At 40.5% G+C, this 21,171-nt stretch overlaps 1 protein-coding gene across 1 annotated transcript in view; it reads right to left on the bottom strand.

The window, feature by feature from the left end:
- NFX1 (nuclear transcription factor, X-box binding 1) overlaps nucleotides 1-21,171 on the bottom strand; it is an 89,720-nt gene that overhangs the window by 9,118 nt on the left and 59,431 nt on the right. The window contains exons 15-20 of the mRNA XM_018558801.1: nucleotides 17,351-17,430; nucleotides 14,425-14,655; nucleotides 11,161-11,234; nucleotides 8,527-8,628; nucleotides 5,770-5,811; nucleotides 217-312 (exon numbers count right to left, since the gene is read on the bottom strand). Of these exons, the coding sequence (XP_018414303.1) occupies nucleotides 217-312; nucleotides 5,770-5,811; nucleotides 8,527-8,628; nucleotides 11,161-11,234; nucleotides 14,425-14,655; nucleotides 17,351-17,430 (625 nt within the window). The remainder of the gene's footprint in view (nucleotides 1-216; nucleotides 313-5,769; nucleotides 5,812-8,526; nucleotides 8,629-11,160; nucleotides 11,235-14,424; nucleotides 14,656-17,350; nucleotides 17,431-21,171) is intronic.

Raw genomic sequence — 21,171 nt, 5'->3', positions numbered from 1 at the left:
TGCGATCCCGGGCGGGCGTTCGCATTGCGGCTGGAGGGCGTGGCTATGGCGCCATTCACTTCAATGGCCCGCCCCCTGCTGCCTGGCAAAATAGTGTGCCGGCCGCAATGCGATGCAGTGCGTTGGAGCACACTGCATATGGTGTGAACAGGCCCTCAGACATGGATGCAATGTCAATGCGTGCCATCAGGAAGAAATCACTGGACATTTACAAACCTTGCATCATCTTTCAGGCTATCACTGTACTTTGTCCCAGAACGAGTATTAAAAGGATCAGAATTCTCAGTTATATTCAGGGCTTCTGCCAGACGTCTGAAAAGTGAGAAAGCAAACACCTTGTCATTTGTCTTATTCTGCTCACAAATCTATAGACCAGCTTTGGTAGACAAAAAATAAAGCAGCAAGATTTTCGACTTGCACAGCATCTTCATGTTTCTGTAAAATAAAAGAACTTCAGATCTTGTGCAACCATAGATAGGATGAATTCTATGAATCTGTGGCAAAGATTCTATGACCATTCTTCACTGAACTACTGCTGTCCAACAGAATAACTATGGGGCTTTTTTTTTTTTTGAATGTGCAAACAGATTTTTGGTGTAACCTGAATTTTGTAATTTGTATTCTTTTATTGACTGACAACGTATATAACACGTAGAATACAAGTATGGACATTAGTAAACAGTATACATACACTTGTAATTTTTTTTTTTTTTTTTTAAAGAATGCCAGTTTCATAATGCGACTTTTGACTGTAAATCTTTTCACCATGGGACATTAGCTCAGCTTCAAGGACTGCATTGTATTTCATCAAGCACACTTAATTTGGATAAAGGTGCCGTACAAGGAAAATGCTGCAATTACATAAACACTGCTCAAACTTTATTCTGTACACTATCCAACAATGTTTTCTGATAGACAGATGTCTAGGGCAAGCATGGAACTAGACACCAAAGGAAAGGAAGCAGGGTTTAGCAATATGCCTTCAACTACTATCAGCTTCATAATGGTCTTCAAAAAATAGCTATCTAAGAATACGCATTTTATAATAAATGCATGCACCAAATCCTGTTTTCTATAAAGGACATTTGTCCTTCAGCTTTATATTAGAAGACAGATTTCACAGTTGTGATGCTTTTACATGAAACACTTATTTTCTCAACACCCTATGGAGAAACCTCCTTTTTTAAAGTGTACTGTACGTCAATGCAAATCCTGTTAAAGGAGAACTATGGGGTCAGCGTTCTCCCCATAGTTCTCCTTAGGGTAACGGGAGGACACAAACTAGCGTCCTCCAGTTACCCTAAGCTCAGTATACCGCGAGCTACAGCTCGCGGTATACTGAGACGCCACAGCGGATCCCGACGTAGATGACGGGATCCGCCCAGCTGCGTGAGTGACAGCTGGCTCTGCCTATCTAGAGGCAGAGCCAGCTATACCCGCCCCCTCCCCCGTCCGTTCCGCCAGTCAGCGCTGGCAGATCGGAGCGGGGAGAGGGGAATCCAGCCCTCCCCCTGTCACGGCAGGGAGCCGTGACAGGATCGAGAGGTGAGCGAGCCTGGTATGTGTTCGCTCACCTCCCGATCTACTGAGCCGACCTGTGACAGTCTCATTGTCACAGGTCGGCTAGAACTATGAGGTGAGTGGAAATCACTCATCTCATAGTTCTCCTTTAATGTGAAAAACGCAATCTTTATTTTACCCCAGACATCGCGTAAAAGAGTAAATCCATATTATGGCTTCCTCGGGACTTCCTCATTTACGGTGATAATGCACACCAACTGCCTTTCAAAAGCAGTGTTTGAGCCGTCACTCTCCTATGCATGCTCCTGTTATTAGACTACAAGAAGCCATGCTGAATTACTTTGTGTCTTTTCTCTATTGTTTGTTCCTACATCATTCAGCTCACAGTCAGTCACTCTCAGTCTACTTCAATGGCAGCCTGGAAAAATTATTGCTGAAACATGTCCAGTCCCTATGGTGACTGCAGTGGCTTTCAAGCCTGTCTACAGCCCTTGCCAAATACTGTGCACAGTGAAAGGAAGTAGTGTTGTGGCCACTAGCAAAAAGTACTTTTAGTCATTATTTTAAATCCCTTTCATATAGAGTTTAATTCCTAGATGGACACAGGGTAACCCCCCCGTGTTTCTACAGGTGTGCTTTACATCGACTTTAACCTTGGAACAGCATAACACAGGAGAAGCCTGGAACTAGTATACAGCTTACACTCATATCTGCAAATACATGCAAGTAAAACCTCTGTTTTTATTATAAATGAGAAAAATGGTTTAAATATACTGTATCATCTATGTTGGCAATTCAAAGAGAGAATTGTTCTAAAAAAATGTTGTATTGCACAGGAAGTAAGTTGACCTTTCTGCTGTGTGCATCCTTAGCCATCTAGTATAAAAATGTATCTTGCTCACCTAGTTCTGCAGTTTTCACAGAACACTTCTGCCTTCATGCCAAGTTGTAGGGGCAGCAGGCTTATTAGACCAGCCCCAGGATAATTCCAGCCCAGGCTTAAGTTCTTATTGGTGAAATTAATTTATCAGGCCAAGAGAGATGCAGTATATACTGTAATCCCCATGTTTGTTCCCAGTCTAAGATTCTCCTCAACAGAATATGCATTAAATAGCTTCAGTAGGCCCATGCCATGATGCATCTGCAGAACCTAACAACTAGTTCCTCAGCTGACATGACCTGCAACTTCAAAATCAGAGGTACTCTATACCTGCCATGTCTTTAACACCTTTTGCTTTTAATGCCATATAGCTCCATAACTTAAATGCAGCTTAAACAGGTTAGTGTATTTCATGATTCAACAATAAAGACAATAAGCAGTAAATGGTGATTGTACCAGGGGCGGACTGGGCCGGGGGGCAATTGCCCCCGGGCCTCTCTGCTGCCTTTAAAAACAGCCCCTGCCCGCGGCCCGTCACTGGCCTCCGCTAAAAGAATTATCCAGCCACCGGTGCAGTGGCTCCCTCCGCCGCCACTTACAGAGTGCAGAGCCGCTACAGATGCAGCTCTGTACTCGGCGGCCCCTCGCTACTGAAGGCTGACCTCGGAAGGCCCACGCGGTCGGCCCTCTACAGTGCCCGATTAGATCCAGCTAGCTCGGATCGCATTGGTATGTGATCCAGGATGGCTGGATCAGGCTCTGTAGATGGCCACCCACGGGGGCCTTTCGAGGTCAGCCTTGAGGAGCTCTCACGTTTGCCGCTGCTAGACCCACCCGCCTGCATCCACGCTCCACACCTCCTCCCTGCCCGCCTACATCCATGATCGGCACAGGGACGTGGGGAGAAGTAAGGAGTAGCAGGTGTGGGGGATGACAGCCGCCGACAGACAGGCCCGATCTCAGAAGCAAGTTGCTGGAAGACTGCTCAGGTAAGCCTGCACTTCCCCCCCCACATGGTGTTCTATAATGCATTGCTGGGATTTCTTGTAATCCTCTATAGCTGGTGGTATTCTGCATTGCGCTGTATAGAGGACTACAAATCCCAGCAATAATATATTATACAGCGCAATGCAGAATACCACCAGCTATGGAGGACTACAACAAATCTCAGCAATAGTACATTATACAAAGCAATGCAGAATACCGCCAGCTATAATGTACTATTGCTGGAGGTATTCTGCATTGGCTGTATAATGTATTATTGGGATTTGTAGTCCTCTATAGCCGGTGCCATTCTGCATTGATTGCTGTATAATTTTACACTTTCCATTTCACTATATTGCACACCACACTTTTTTTTTTCTTCCACCGCTCCAAGCTTGCTCCTGTGATGGACTACAATCTCAATACAAACTAGTAGTCCATCACTGGAGCCATATTTTTATCCCGATTAACCGGTTAATTGAACTTAATAATCGGCTAACTAATAGATTTTGAAAATAATCCTTAGCTGCAGCTCTAGATAAATGGTCACCGTACACCAGGGATCCCCCACTAACCACCAGGGATCCCCCACTGGCCACCACAGAGCCCCCAACTAACCACCAGGGAGCCCCCAACTAACCACCAGGGAGCCCCCACTGGCCACAGTGGAGCCCCCACTACCCACCTGGAAGCTACCACAGAGCCACCACTGATTAGGGTGCCCCCACAGATCCCGCACTGACCACCTGACGTTCCGCACTGGCCACCTGAGAGCCTAATTAGGGAGCCTAATTAGGCAGCCTCTGTTGCACCCACATGCACTCATGAAACTCTCTGCACCCCCTGGAGAGAGCCTGCACAACCCTCCTGAGACCCTGGAGACATTGGGCGGCGAAACCAGAGCAACAGAGTATGTAGCTTCATATTATTCTGTATTGCTGGGATTTGTAGTCCTCTATAGCTAAATGTCATTCTGCATTGCTGTATAATGGTATTGCTGGGAATTGTAGTTCTCTATAGCTGTTGGTAGTGATTATTGCTGGGATTTATAGTCCTCTATAGCTGATGGTATTCTGCATTGTTGTGTAATGTATTGCTTGGAATTGTAGTTCTCTATAGCCAATGCCATTCTGCAATGCTGTACAATGTATTTCTGAGATTTATAGTCCTCTATAGCTGGTGGCATTATTCTGCATTGTTGTTGTGCTGAGATTTGTAGTCCCTCTACAGCTTGGAGTTGGTGGCAGAACTACCAGGGTCGCAGCAGTCGTATACGCGCACAGCACCAGTGTGCTTTCATTTTCCTCAACCGATACATTTCTCTACCGCGTCACTTCCAGGTGTGCATGTCATGAAGAAAGGGGGTCATGAAACAGCTGATTTGGATGACTCGGCCCCACTGGAAGTGACACAGCCGAGAAAATATATAGGATCGAGAAAAATTATAGAACACTGACTTTGATACTGTCCGGCCCCTCCCACTAACCTCCCACAGCTCACAGCCCAGAAGCATGGACAGCCAGCGGCGGTCTACAGTGGGCGAGAGTGCCTAAGTAGTGGACATGGAGAGGAGTAAGGACAGAATAATCTAGGGAGCCCAGTGGGAGGAGAGCACCATCCCCCAGGCACTCACCCCTTTCATGGACTTATTAGGAGTCCTCACATCTCCCAACCATTCACACTACCGTTACATGGAAGGCAAAAGTGGCAGACGGGCAGAGAGAAGGCGGGGAAGAGGCAGAGCGGGAGGGGGGCCAAGTTGCTGCACCATGGGCCTCTGGGTTGTACTTGTCCCCTGGGCTAAAAGTTGCCAGTAGGCCCCTGGATTGTACGCTTAGAATTGACTGCCATTTCACTTGGATATTCTGATATGCATACTTGATCCTGGTCAGTGACTCAGAATTTGAATCGGACAAACAAACAGACAACTAGAAGGTAGTTAGTATTAAATTGCATTAACAAGAGAACAACTCACAGATAAAAAGGAAATGTCTATTCAATTTAAGTTGTAAGTCATTCAGGCAATGGGATATTTAGATGTAGTAAATCAAAGTCAACTTGAGTTACTATTTTTCACCAATCATTCACGTAGCTTTTCAGGTACATGAACGCTAGGGAATCTACCAATACTAGCTAAATTCCCAGTCCCAGTCAGAAGTGGGTTTCCATTCTATGACCTTTTCATTATAGTTGACCAGTATGTGTCTGAATTTACTATTGCAATGGCATTAATCAGTACAGTCAAGTTCTAAAAATACACCCTCTTTAGAAGAGATGTAATCAGACAGCCTGTCAGTTAAATGCGTCAGTAAGTACAGCTTTTCTCACAAACTCTAGATAAAATACACTGATCACTCCAAAGAAATGCAAATGTGTGTGCTTACCTGTTTCTTTCCAAAGCCAAGCATTCTTCATCACACTGCAACCTGTAATCAGATAAAAACAAAAGCCAGTCAGTGGGAAGCAAGCTGTAGAAGTGCAGAAGGGTATTAATTTACAGGGCCAAATAGCCAACATTTTTCCACTGCTCATAGTACTTAAATCGCCTACTTGTTCTGACCTTTCACAATTAGCCTAAAACCGTGGCCGCTGAATATTTTTTTTTTTTGCAGATTGCTGTGATAATCAAAATAAAATTGGTACTTAGCGTTGCAAAATCAAAATTCAAAAGGCAACCACCCACTCATATTGTTTTTGCAGAGAATACAGGCAAATATGACATGGGAACCGGAACTGAAATGTGCTATCCAATTTGTGTAATGAGAACGTCAGTAGCACTTAAAAATATAATCACTGTTAAACTTCAGAATATGTAATTGTTGCAGAAAACATGGCGATTAAAATCAGTATCTATGGTATTGGAAGGTGTTTTTCAGGACATGGTGTACTATAGAGACACGTTTTATACAATAGATAAGGCATTACAATGTATCCAACTAATATTCATGCAACTCAAAGCAACACTAAACACAATAGTTAAATCTTAAAAATTCATTCATGAAACTTTCAACTATTATCAAAAACTTCTTATGTGTGCAACACCCGGTTGTAGATCCTCAGATCAACTCTAAATTCATGCTGACACTGCCCTTCCTTCTGGAGGGTGGCTACTTCCCCATGGTCCCTGGGTGTGTTGTAAAGTAGCCACCACTCAAAGCTCGCTCTCATGATAGACTACAATCTCAGGTTTAGAATACGAACTTGTATTGAGATTGTAGTCCATCCAGGGAGCAAGCTTGGAACAGTGGTTACTTTACAACACACACACAGGGACGATGGGGAACAAAAGTAGCCACCCTCCAGAAGGAAGGACAGTGTCCGTACAAATTCAGAGATGATTTGATGAATTACAGCTGAGCAATGCACAAATGAGATACATTTTTGTTAATAGTTAGGGTACTTGAATGCATTTTTAAAATTTACCTCCCGAGTTTAGTGCCACTTTAAACAGAAGGTCAATTCTCCTCAATGTCCTTGAATAAAACATAATTCCAGTCGAAACCATGTTATACCACATGTACGTATCTTTTACAAATGCGTTTGTTTATAGTGGTAATGCTGTACTTTGGTACCTTTGGTGATATCACACTATATTATATTAGGTCTTGTTTTATGATGTTTCTTACAAGTTGCTGTCCTGTACCCTTTGGGCGGCAGACCGAATTGTCTTATTGTTTTTCTTATTGACAAAACTCTAATAAAGACTATTTGCTAAAAAAAACCAAACATAATTCCACTTAGCATGGCAAGGAAATACAAGTCTAGTGAAGTAGCATAACTTGCTTACATGTTTGTGATTAAATGCAACTATGACCAACATCAAAAATGATATCTAGGAAAATGTGTCTGTCACTATCATTAACACAACAGTTTAGGACTGCAGATAACAATTAGTTTCATAATCGGTCAGCCGATTATTAACTTCAATTAATCAGATTAAAAAAAAAAAAAAGTAAAAACTTTTTAAAAATAAAATACACAAATACAGCGTTACAGTTTACTTCAGAAAAACGGAATGCACATTTTTAAAATTCGTACTGTACTGGAACACAGGGCATTACAGTACCGCGCGTTCCAGAGAGGGTGCATTTGGGATCCATTGAAATGAATGGCACCGCACCTCCTGGATGAGCAAAATTTGTCAGGCCAAAACTGAAAATGACTTATCTATCTATCTATCTATCTACACACATAATATAGATAGATGATAGATAGATAGATAGATAGATAGATAGATAGATAGATAGATAGATAGATAATTACACACACTTATTTAAATAAATGTATTATATTGGACATTTTTATTCGTTTCATGGATTTAAAATATGAATTGTATAACCAAAACGTATTTAAAATCACATACAATAATATCTAAAATAGCACCCAAAAAAATGTTTTTTCTTTTCTGTTAGTTTATTAAACTTTATTTTTTTATTTGCATTTTGAATTTTTATTTAACTTTTTAATTTTATTAAAACTTTTTTTTTACTTTATTGCTGGGAGCAATAGCCAGGCTGCTATTGGATATTTCAAATTGCAATAACCAATAGTAGGCTAGCTATTGCACCCGCCCACTGCATGCTGGGAAAGTTCTCCATCAGGTCCTCCTCTGCTGATTGACAGCAGGCAGGTGCAATGGCCAGCCTGCTATTGCATTTGAAAATATCCAATAACAGGCTGGGTATAGCTCCCAGCATCTAGATGCAGCGGAGGCATGGGGGCGGGGCAGAGGATGAACGCACCGGGTGACAGGAGGGACATGCCGAGCAGAGGAATGGGACTAAGGAGTGGCAGGGTGAGCAGAGGAACGGGCCGGGGCAGAAAAGAACCTGGGTAGCAGCGGAAGTAACGGAGGCAGCATCGGAGGTACGTGGGGGCAGCAGGGAGGAAGGCAGTCACAGCGGTCTCACCTCCCCGCTGGTGCTGGCTACAGTGGTCTGTGTCCCCCGTGCCTTTGCCCATACAGGCGGGGAGAGCAGCGGGGATTAAAAAAGGACACAGACCGCTGCAGCCAGCCAGAATCAATGCTTTGCCTCAATACTAAAAAGTCTCTGATCCAGAACCAAATGCAGATTAGGAAAGTAAAAATAAATCTACAAACATTTTCTGGGTCTTGTAATAAGACAAGCACATTGCCTTACCTTGTTTGCTTAATTTCCTTTTTGGTGACAAGTTTTCCAATATCCACCGAATCCCCCAGTTGCATTTCAGAGAGCTTTGCAGCCATAGATATAGCAGCTATTCTATAAAACAAAAGTTGATGCCTATTAAGTGAAATCCCTCAATATTTTCTTCCCTTATAATTGAATGAGGATTTTTAGAAAAGAGGTCAATATAGTCAGTCATTACTTGTGTATGACAATTATACCTTAGTAATTAAGGAGCAGCATTCATTGTAAGTGATTTCATCAGCATTTGAAATGGCTTTAAAATCCTTTTGACTTTGATATCAGTTTCAGTGAAGACAAAAAAAAGGACAGAAAATGCTCACACATCCAAAAACGTACACCTCTAATTATTTTATAATAAAACCCATCAGGTAACATGGGTTGATGGACAAGATGGATGAGGTTAACTTAACTATATTTGCAAAATAATAACATGACTCCTGAAAACACTTGGGGCTGTTTATATTTCTATTTGTACCATGGTCTGCTTTTTAGGGCACATTTTTTAAAATGCAGCCTGCAGTGTTGACTCTGTAGATCCCCCCACAGAGCTGTTTCTGCTTAATGTGACAGATAGAGCTTTGCGATCAGAGGAGACAGCAGACAACTCTTGGGCCATGCAATTTTTGTAATAGATGGATCAAAGCATTGATATAATTCTTAAAAATCCCAAAACAGGCTTACTAACACATTGCTGTATAGAACAAAAGGTACAAGACTTTGCTGTATGTATCCTGCACCTACCAAGCAGCCGAATAGAGAAGATAGCAGCAGGTACCCCGTTTCCCCGAAAATAAGACCTAGCCCGAAAATAAGACCTAGTACTATTTTTGGGAATTGCTAAAATATAAGACCTACTCCGAAAATAAGACCTAGTTGTGACCTTTCCCAGGGCCGGTGGTGGCATAAGGGGAAACTTGAAGAGCCGCGGGAGAGAAAATCGGAGGTACCAGCAATGCCAGCGCTACAGGAAGCGAGGCGGCAGTGGAGGGAGCAGAGCTGCATAAGCCGATGCTTCCTCTATAGCGCCGGCTCCTGTCACAGGCGGAGTGATACCAAATGCACTCCGCCTCTGAGGAAAGCGTGCTCGCTCATTCTGGACAGCAATTGGTTACCAAATTGCTCTTGGAAAGGTACCAGGTTTGCCATTTTGGATTATATCATTTGGATTTGCATTCATTTTGGATTGTTATACATTAAAAAAAAAATAAGACCTACCCCGAAGATAAGGTCTAGTGTGTTTTTTTTGAGCCAAATAAAATATAAGACAGTGTCTTATTTTCGGGGAAACACGGTATTATAATCAGCTGTTATTCCTATTTAGCCATCTTCCTTTCAGAGGCCAGCTTTACATAAAACATTAAGTTCTGTCTACTGTACAAGAACTGTAACTGTATCTTATAAAAAAAGAATCCTCTTTAAAGTAAGAAAATATGAAAGAGGTATGGAAGTTGACATTGCTGGTCTACTTCTGAAAATGCTACATTTCTGACAGTGTATGACCTTAAACAATTATGCTGGAAATGAGGGTCAGAATGACAGTCGAGCAAAAGAAATGGCAAACGCACTCATCAATTTGTCACCAGCTTTACAGCAAGGTGTACACGGAAGGGCTTTATACAGTGCAACAACAAAAAGTTTCCCAGCACACTCACCAGCCAGCATGGGGGAAAAAAAATGGATTTTTTTGAAAATTTTTTATTTTGAAAGAAAAAATTATGAATGCATTTGTTTTGCTTGACTGATTTGGTGCAGTGAAGCATGGGGGTTCTCAGCTGCCCTTGTGATGTGCGGGGTCCCTTGTGCATCCCTGTGCCTTTAAAAGGAGTACTATGAGGCGAGTGCTTTCACTCACCTCATAGTTCTAGCCGACCTGTGACAATGAAACTGTCACAGGTCGGCTCAGTAGATCGGGAAGTGAGCGAACACATACCGGCATTCGCTCAGTTCTCGATCCTGTCACAGCTCTCTGCTGTGACAGGGGAGTGGCTGGATTCCCCACTCCCCGCTCCGATCCCCCAGGGCTGACTGGCAGAACGGATAGGCAGAGCCAGCTGTCACTCACGCAGCTGGGGGGGGGATCCAGACATAATTGTCAGGATCTGCTTCAGCTGCGGCGTCTCAGTATACCGCGAGCTGTAGCTCGCGGTATACTGAGCTTAGGGTGACGGGAGGACGCTAGTTTGTGTCCTCCCGTTACCCTAAGGAGAACTATGGGGAAAAGCCCTAACCCAATAGTTCTCCTTTAAGGGAGGTTGGGCTTCCTCTGGACAAACCTGCACCCAATTTTATCTTTTGCTACATGTGCTCCAAGATAGAGGCTCTCACAGTTTAGAGTTAGGACCGCACTATATAGAGGTGCCTTGGCAAGGCGGTGCGGCTTTCACATTTTCTGCAGAAGACGTGCATCTAAACCTCTGTTTTTAACCTTAGTGGTGAGACGAGTTTTTTTGCATGATGGCTGGTGAGTGTGCTGGGAAACTTTTTGCTGTTAGAATGACAGCCAGGGAACTATCATTTTTAAAAAGAAGAGGCTCCTTTTAGGTTTCCCTTTAGGGGAAGTGCAAGATTTATGTAACAAGAAAGAATAAAATCTGAGATATGAACCTTTGATAGGCCGAAGAAGCCACTGAGCAAACCACACTTTCTTTCCTCCTTCCACATTCACATTGGAGCTCTACCTGGTGGACAGAGAAGTGACATTAGATAATTATGAGATTTCAACTCATTAGAATATGGTTATATAAACTAAAGAAGATCCCATACCACTATATCTTATGATTACGGACAAATAATTAAAACCTGCAACTACAATATAGTACTGCTTTTTATGAATAATTGAATATAACATCACTCATATTATAATATGCTAACATTTGTGTAAATTCTGATCATATAATCCACTGGTACTCCTAGAATGAGATGCTAATAGGTTGGACTTGATGGACTAATGTCTTTATTCAACTTCAAATACTATGTAACTTTACCAGAAATTATTATTCATAGCAACCAGCTCTTATCTTACATACACAACAAGGAGTCTTATCACCAATAGCGCCACTAGTGTGTTATTTCACAGTTTTGCCAAACATGGTCTGATTTTTTGATTATTTCAGGGAAGATTTATTTTACTTATGTTAATTCAATATACAGAAAAGTAAAAAAAAAAAAGTACACCCCATGGAAATTGTTGACTTTCAACACATTTTAACAGGCAAACATCAGATACTTATTGAAACAGTGCCTACAGATAAAGGTGATATGCTTAAATAAATGAAACACATGACTGGCGCAGTGTATTCATTATCACAATCTAAATTTAGGGAAATGCAGATTTCACATATGGAAAAACTAAGTACACCCTTACATTTACCAGCACTTCAAATCCATTAAAATTACAATCCGGTGTTCCACAGCTGGAACCTGTTATGTAAACTTCAGATATCTAGGGTTTAGAGGTCCTTAAAAAGGTGCCCATACACCTTACAATTATTATTCGATTTTTAGTCCACAATTGCGGTTTCGCCCGATAAGCGGCCACTTGATGGGATGTGCACAACCACAATTACTGTACAACTGGCCGAAACGGACGAAAAATCAGCGTGGCGTTTTCATACAACAAAAATCGCAAGATGAACACTGCACATGTGCAAGAGGAAATCTGTTTCGCCGACCGACGAAATTTGGCCAGTTAGTATTGCTGATGAACGATAATTGAAAACTACATTGATCTGTGAATGATGGGATATTTAAACGGACGAGGGTGTACAATGGTTGTAAGGTGTATGGCCACCTTTAATCTATGGAGGAGTGGTGCCATCATGCCATATTTAAACAAGCTGTCCAAGGCCCTTAGAAAGAAGGTTACTAATGGCTGTGAGTCTGGCAAGGAATTTAAAAAGATCGGCAAATAATCTGAAACCAAAGAAGAAAATAATCTAGAAGTGGTATAGGTTTTAATGACTGGAAACTTACACAGCTGGCGTCAAAGCGCATGCATCAAACAATCAGAAATGGATTGCACCAACTTGCATGGGAGGCATGCCAGGAAAAAACCCTCGCTGCCCAAAAAGAACATTAGAGCGAGACTGCAGTTTACCATTTAAAGTAGGCAATGATCAGGCCTTCTGAAACAATGTGCTCTGGACTGATAAATCAAAGATAAGGTTGTTTGGCCCTACTAACAGTAGATATATGTGGAACAAATCAAAGACAGCACTTCCAGAGAAGAATCCAATACCAGCTGTGAAGCATGATGGTGGAAATGTTATAGTTTAGGGTTGCTTTGCTGCTTCAGAGCCAAGGCACCTTGCAGTCAGAGTCAACTGCAAATCTGGCATCATATTAAGTGTGCTTGATGAGATAGTAAGGCCATCTGTCTGAAGTTTGAAGTGGAACTGACCAGAAACACACTAGCAAAGCCACGAAAGAATGACTCCATTACTACAAGAATGACTGTGCTAGTGAAAGCCTTGATTTGAGTCCCAGTGAAATGATGTGTGTTGTGTGTGCACACAGGAGAGGAGGGGGCTTATGGGCAGTGCACGGAATGAAACCCACAACCATTTTGCAACTGAAGGAATTTTGCATTAAGGAGAGGTCAAAACAATGTAGGCACTGTTTAAATGAAGATCTAATGTTTGCCTGTTGAAAAAGTCAACAATTTCCATGGGATGTACCGATTGTAGATAGCAGGTAAATCACTTTATGGGACAATTCTTTCATGTAAAATCCTAAAACAATGAAACTGCCTTTTTTTTTTCTTGTGCATGTTTTAAGTTGCCCCAGAGGCAAACAACTGAATATGCAGATGAAATGCATATACATAAACTCTTTGAATTACTTGACATACTGGACATAAGACACCCTTGCCAGACAAAATAGCTAGGTTAGTGACCTAATTTTACTTGCTGTAGTTAAACAGTTACAGGAGGTTGGTATCAAGAAATATTTGGGCTTCCCTGCTTGTTCCAAGAAAGAATACACTTAGTGCCAATTCAGATTATCTTCTGTGATGTGTTGTGAATACATCATGCATGCATTAGTGCACTTCGGTGCCATTAATTTTGTAATGGCACCAAAACACACATGATCTGCAATGCACCGCAACACAAAGTAAACCATTACAGTGCGCTGCCATTGGAGGTAAATTAAATACTGTGCATTTTATGACCAATTTTTGGTCTGTTTTGTGCAATGGCAGTCTAACCTTTAAATGGTTCACTATTAAAAGTCAGCCAACTTGTTTCTGCGGTCAAGCCCCCCCCCCCTTATCAGAGCTGTGTGGGAATGTTGTTACTGAAATGAAAGTCAGTAATAAGTAATGTGATATGTAAGTAATATGTCTAAACTGTAGCAAGCAATATTCTTTTAAACTAGAGGGCTATAGTGTAAACAGCAGCATTTAAAGTATTCCAGATTTTGCTTGCTGTTAAATACAGAGAACTAATTTGAAGACTTGTGTGAATGAAGCCTAAGAGACCATTCAGACTATAGAGTGATCATTACAGAAACTCACATTTTGCTGCACATTACCCAACGCACTGTAACAGATAAATCCAAGATTGTGTATTGGTGCCACATTCATTTTAAGAGGCACCCCAATACATGTGGTTTAGCTCACCACATTTCTCATCTGTAAAACATCAATACATTGTGGTTTGTAAAATAATGGTGTATGTCCATGAAAATATGTGTTGCAGTGCACTGGTAGACCACAAAAGTGAATGGTCTGCCTTACAGCAACATCCATTACCAGGCAAAAAATAACACAGTTGGCACACTCTGAATGGGTCCTTAGTGTAGTCAATGCATTTCATGTGACAAGATAAACATTTAGCCTGTTCATTAAAGTGTTATGGTATCCATTACCTGTGCATTGCAGGTGGACGTTGGACAGGGCTGTGACGGGTGACAGTTAGCAAAGCACGGATGTCCACAGTCCTGTCTTAAAAGAGTGCAGGGCTGTTTACAGTCTTCATCTATGAGGCACTCTCCTTTGTGGCAAATCCTTTTGCATTTGTGCATCGCACATTGTAAGAGCTGATTGCAACGTAGGCCACAGGAGATGTCAGTGAGATGACAGGGGATGTTGTTCCTAAGCTGGGTTGGGAAAAAAAAAAAAAGGAACACAAGCATAAACTTAAATAATCTATAGCATTAGGTTAGGCATTATCATATATGTGAAAGAAATGCTGCAGATTTCAGAAGCAGAGTGGGAAAATTACATTTAAGAAAGTAGTAAGCAATTACTAAATTAAACTTATGTGCAAATTTATGAACGCAGATGACAGGGTATGTAATTAACAACTATGTATAAACTGCTTAGCATAAATGAAAAAAATTTTTTTTAAAAGGGAAAGACATTCAAGTGGCAGAGAACATGTACCAGTAGCTTTCTATTAAAGCAAAGACTGAGATTGACTAATACAAAAAAAAAAAAGAAGACATTCCAAAATGCAACTTTAAGCAGTTCGGCACAGTGGCTGTACATCAGATAAAGAGAATTGTAGATGTAAGCTTCTACTGCATCAGGGCTTCAAATTCTCAGACACCACAAAATGGCATTTAAGAGCTCTATAATTCCAAGCGTGTTTAGAATGTCAGCATGCTTACTCCATATGAGGGAGAAGGCCCAGACTATAAATTACATATGCAGCCGTAAATGTTCTAAGTTACTATAGCTATTTACTTGCTTGTCTATTGAGAGGATAATTCAGGGCAATTCCATATATTTTCGTACTTTAGAACTGTCAAAAGCTCCCTAGTGTGTACTTTCATACTGCATGCTGTCTTTATATAGCACTGTCAATGGAACCTTCTTTCATACATCGCTTAAGTGATTTGCATATTAAAATGTCAAAACACCACCACTATTTCTCTTTTATTTTCTTTAATGAGAAAGCTGAGCCTTTACAAAATGAATGCCAAAACTGGAGACTGAAACCATAAATTTAATAAAAATGGCGTGTATTTTAACATTTCAAATGATAAAAGCTACCAATTCTCTAATACTTTAAAGAGAAGTGGGTATGTTGCGCTTGGTAAGTGAATCTATTTGGTTTTACTGTGAGTAGTGAAAATAGTCACAGTATGGTTCCGTGGTGATTAATTGAATGTGAAAAATTATTCTGCAAATATCTGAAGTGAATATAAAGTGAAGGATAAGGTGAGTGATGTCTGTGAAATAATAATAATAAAAAAAAAAGTGTGATGGCCTTTTAATAAAAATCCTAGTGAGCGATTGGTTCTTGTGTGTAGCTCTTAAAATCTACAACTCCGAGGTTCCGTCTAAACGAAATAGTGAAAGCTAGTTGTATTCGGCCATAAGGGAGAGTGGGAATGTGCAAAAATATGAGCAAAAATATAATATATAAACAAAAATATAAGCTCAAATATAAGCAAAAATATAATATAAACTCCCAATAAGTGCAAGTGTTCAATGTAGCACACAGTAGGCAATTAGATAGTTAGTTGCAGCCAACCTCAACTTGCCCAACAAGTTAGACTGGTGTAATCACATACACGAGTCCTGCAACAGTGGGGCGGAGCCACCCAAACCAACACACCAATTGGACAAAGCATGCACATGTATCCACTCAGTGAGCTGGTAAATAACCAATACCGGATCGATAATAGTGGAACGGAGCCACTCAGATTATCACAGTAAATACTTCCTATCTGAGCAGTTTTTTTATATATAATAATAAACCTTATAGGCATTCAATTCTTCACTTCATATACCAGAGAACTGAAGGACAAACAGATTAAAGTCTTATCTCCAATCTGCTTCTCTGTCTTTATCAAAAATAAAAAAGTTTCGGAAAACACAAATGAATGAGCTATTGGAGATGCACAACTCACGTATGCATGTGTATGTGTGTATATATTATACACACGGTATAAACACATACACACATCTCATGCATATCTGCATGTATCTGGCATGTCATAGCATAAATAAATTAATAATGTGTGCAAAGAGATAAATTATAGCTTATTCTTCAAAGATATTCTAAAATGGCCTGGACAGATTTGTTGGTACCTGTAGAAAAATGATGGCTGCCAATTAGGTTTGCCAGTGTCAAGTTATTTGAGAATATTGTGGGTTCCTTTTTTCATGGAAAGTTACCCAAATATGTCCATGGCTGTACTTAAAGTGCAAAGTCAATCAGAAGCAAATGGATAAATTACTATAATGTCAAAAAGGGTTCAAGAGAACAATTTATATGCTCCGTGTCACTAAAGACAGTCCTTGATCCTCCCATGAATACTAAACAATATGTATGACCATAATACAGTCCTGAGCAGAAGGATCACACAAGTTACCAAATGTCACTCCTCTGTCCCTATGTATGGACATTCAACTTTACAGGTAGATCACTAAAGCTAGAACAATCAGCAGATTTAGTAGATACCAGGGGAAACATGCTTTGACCAGTAAAATGAAGAAAATCTGGCAATCTTTGCACACAAAAATAAACATTTGCCTAACAAAATGAAAATTCTACCGAGTCTGCCTGATAGCTGTGCTTAACAAGTCTACCACTCAACCAAATTACCATTCTATGTACCCAAAATAACTTGCAATGTAAAACTGTATTTAGAGCATCAGAAGAGGGTTAAAGAATATGTGGGTCTACAAAAGAAGCTTCCAGTCAATGTCTGTTTGTGCAAACAGTGGTATTAAAATTAGCCCTAAGGTGCCCCCAGTAGCTTGTGTTTTATTACACATATTCTGTATTTCCCTTCTTTACCATCTCATACTACTGCTGACATAACCAGCAAGTTAACTTACCTCATGTTTTCCCATACACCATTTCTGTGTAAGATACGTACATGGAGGACATTTCTCTTCACTGTGACAGGAATGAAAAACTGAAAGAAAAAAAAGTGGTGTGATGACAATTTTTTGAGCAAGGTTTCCCATCGTTGAATTAGCAGGTTACATATCTGCAATAAATGAATGACATTCTTTACCTAGCTCAGACCCAGGTTACTGCAACAAAATAATAGGTTTACTTATACAGAAAAGGTTTATGAAAAATCAAACAACCTTCGTTTATACTTCTTAGCTTCAGTATGGTGCCTTCAGGACTGAAAATTCACATTGAAAATTGAACAATGCCTAAAACGTATTTTGGCATGTAACCTATTCTTAACCCTAAGGGGCTATTCAGAACTATGCATTCTGGTGCAGTAACGTGCATTTTAACTCTACGCACCATGCGCGTGTTAGTGTGATATAGTCCTATTCTTCATTTTCAATGGCACCCTATGCACTAAGCCAACGCAAACTCACCACACAATAAGGTACTACTGTTGGGAAAAATGGTGCATGCCCAATTTTCAGACTGCTGCCAGCAACATTAATGCAACAGAACAGAAAGATTTGAATGGGTCCTAAACCTGACCCCAATGCTTAACCCTCAACTTGAAACTTAAAAAAGTTAACCTAATAGTAACCATTAAAACACATCTTTACCCCTCCACATAAATCTTAAATTAACCTTAAACTTTAATCTTCAAAACTAACCAAAACCCTCCACCCAATTTATAAAGGAATTAAAAAAAAAAAAAAGTACCTAGCCACAACGAAGAATAAACATATTAATGTATTGCAGCTTAGAAGTGAAGGCTGTGAACTGGAAAGGCCCTAATCAGTGTTGAAGGAGGAATACCCACTACCGGCTATTATATTCAGGAGTTGCTGCTCCAGGTTTCATCTGACCAAATGCAGCAAAGAGGATTTTAGGACCAGCTCCTTTAACAAAAGTCCATTAAAACATCGGCTCACATTTTCGCTAATTCATCAGGAAATGGATGATTTTCAAACAGTGTATGGGCAGCTTTAGTTTTAAGGCCGGGCCTTTGCCACTGAACAAAGTGAATATTAAACCGTGTTCAATGATACTCTTGAAAGAACAAAGGTCCCGTTATTGCCAATGTCCTCATATAGCAGGCCCCGTTGTATGTCAGTACTTTCATATTCAGTACTGGAGTAGGCAAATGTCAATAAAAAGCCTTGACTCACTCACTATTGTTTGAGGATGATGTCCATCACAGAGATGGGTGAACAGTGAGACTTGGGAGGCAGGAGAGGGTGGAGCAGATGTTTCTTCTGGAAATGTCAGTTATTGCATACCCATGTGTCTAAGAATTTGGGAAACCCCATGTGCTAATTACAGAAAGGTACCCGATATGCATGCACCTAGAGGTGCATGCTATGTAGCAACACTAGCATTGCCCATATATTATTTACATCTGGTACACTATACTCTGACCCTTAACCTAACACTTTCAAATAACACTTATATTTTCCTGACCCTTAACCCCAACTACAACCCTTATAATTTTACTTATCAGTAACATAACTAAAACTACTAAATACTAACCCTTTACCTAATGTCGAACACTAAAATACCTAAAAGGGTGCAAACTTACTCTACTGGGAGACAGAGCCACTGGCCAGCAACAAGATTGGGGATAGAAATAGGATAGAAATAGTAGTCCAAGCAAAATAGAATATCACAATCTTGTTTGCTTCATACTACTTTAAGTGTGCAAAATAACCCAAATAATTGTGTATAAACAGAAATCATTGATCAGCGATTTGTCTATAGCACACTGTTATCTAGCAGGTTGCAGTTGGTTACTCTGGTTTGCACAATACCTCTGTTCTTTGCACTCGCTTATTATAAAAGCCATTGAATTAACCATTCAAAAGCAACAGCATGTGATCGTGTAGTCACAAAAACTAATATGTGAAGGGGACTCATGCAGCTGGGCTGATTTAGCTGTCTGACATCACACACTGAAATTCATTTCTGGCTATCACAGATACACAGCTAATCTAGCAAAAAATAAAAATACAGATTTTGAAACCAACAAATATATGCGTGTAAAAATGCTGTTGGGGTCGGGAGGGGAGAGATATCGACAAAGATTACATTATTTTTCCCAACCTGTATGGTTTACATGTTTATATTGTGTACATCAAAACTATTTAGTAAATGGAGATTTATGTTGTTTTATTTGAAGCTGTGCATTTTATAACCATCACATTGAAATATATAAACAAATTCAAACCAGGATTTAGTTGTTAATTTTCTGCTGTCAAGAGCTCTTCAACCTTCAGTAATTACAAAGCTGGAAATGTTCCAGTATTACCAATAATTGTATAAATCAAGCCTACACAACTAATAGATAATTACAAACATCACACATCCTGTTCTATATTATTACTGTGTAGCAACCAAAGTCATTCAGCCCACAAAAATATGTGCACGAGACCCACCTTCTCGTGCACATCAGCTCCATCAATCGCAGCCTTTAAAGTGGTAACCATTATGCGACCCCTGTGCAATAAACTGACAAGTGCCCATCAAATGCTGTTGACTTAAAGTAGTATTAACTACTTCAGGACCGTTGTATGTATGTGTACACATCCTGGTCACTTGTACAAAACGAGTGGTGGCTTCCCTGCTCACGGGAGCAGGGCTAGATGTAGAAAAAAAACCCCATCTGCCTGGCACCCAGAACTGAATGTCCTGGGCTTTGGGAATCCCGCACCCCTAGGAGTGACAAAAGCCCAGGCGCCAGCATGCAATTTCTAGTTGCCAGTTACCTGGCACCTGGGATTTGTCGAGCCCTGCCTTAGACATTAGTCTAGGCCAGTCCTAATAAAAGATAACACTATCTTAAATAAAAATTGGCCATCAGGTCTCCTTTCTAATCAACTTGCCAATTGTAAAACACAACGCAGGTGCACACTTAACACAATATCACTGTTGCCAGCCTTGTTTATGTCTTCTCCAATCTACTGCAAACTAAGAGCACCAATGTGCAACCTGTAGACAAAGGATAACAAGCATTCTGAGCTTAAGCACTGAATGAGAGGCTAGACATTGATGCTCCATATATGTGCACTGAGCATGCACGTCTGCTTCACAGGCTGTATAGATGTACAGATTTGTGCCAGACCACAACATTAAAGCATTTCGGAAATCTCCCCCACATCAGGTTTTAAATGAATTGAACAGGGACTTAAGTGGACTCAAGGGAACCTATAATCAAATGGATCTAGATTTCATTTGGTGCAAAAACTCCTTTAGGATTTGAATTTTAACAATGATGTGGGGCACCTCTAAGAGCATCAATCTTCAATTTAGAAAAAACACACAATGAAAACTGTTCTCCTAGGTAGCTGGCCGGGAATGATACCCTATAGTGCACCAAGGTATTTATGCTTTTTAGACGTTTATGATCATAATAGTCCAACAGTTTAGGCTGTCAGATGTCTTGGTCACACTGGAAAAAAAAGATAAATAAAAAAAAAATAAAGAGAATACCGCTTTAAGGGTATCAATCAGTAAATGCTAATAGCGGAAAGGGTCACCTGGATATCTGAATTTAATCGATTATATATATTTATTTTATAATGATACACATTTACACTTTACACATCACCTTGGTTTGAAGACTGATGCTCTTAGGCATCCTTTACCAGGCTGTGGGCAGTAGCGTTGTGCTCGGACACCATCTAAGGTTTGCAATAAAGCTTGCAAGTTTGAATACAGGGAGGAAGTGTGTGTATATATATATATATATATACAATGT

Source organism: Nanorana parkeri, unplaced genomic scaffold, assembly GCF_000935625.1.
Source record: "Nanorana parkeri isolate BGI_ZX_2015 unplaced genomic scaffold, ASM93562v1 scaffold359, whole genome shotgun sequence".
Classification (NCBI taxonomy): domain Eukaryota; kingdom Metazoa; phylum Chordata; class Amphibia; order Anura; family Dicroglossidae; genus Nanorana; species Nanorana parkeri.
The sequence above is the reverse complement of the archived record's forward strand: the minus strand, read 5'-3'. Positions and strand labels throughout refer to the sequence as shown.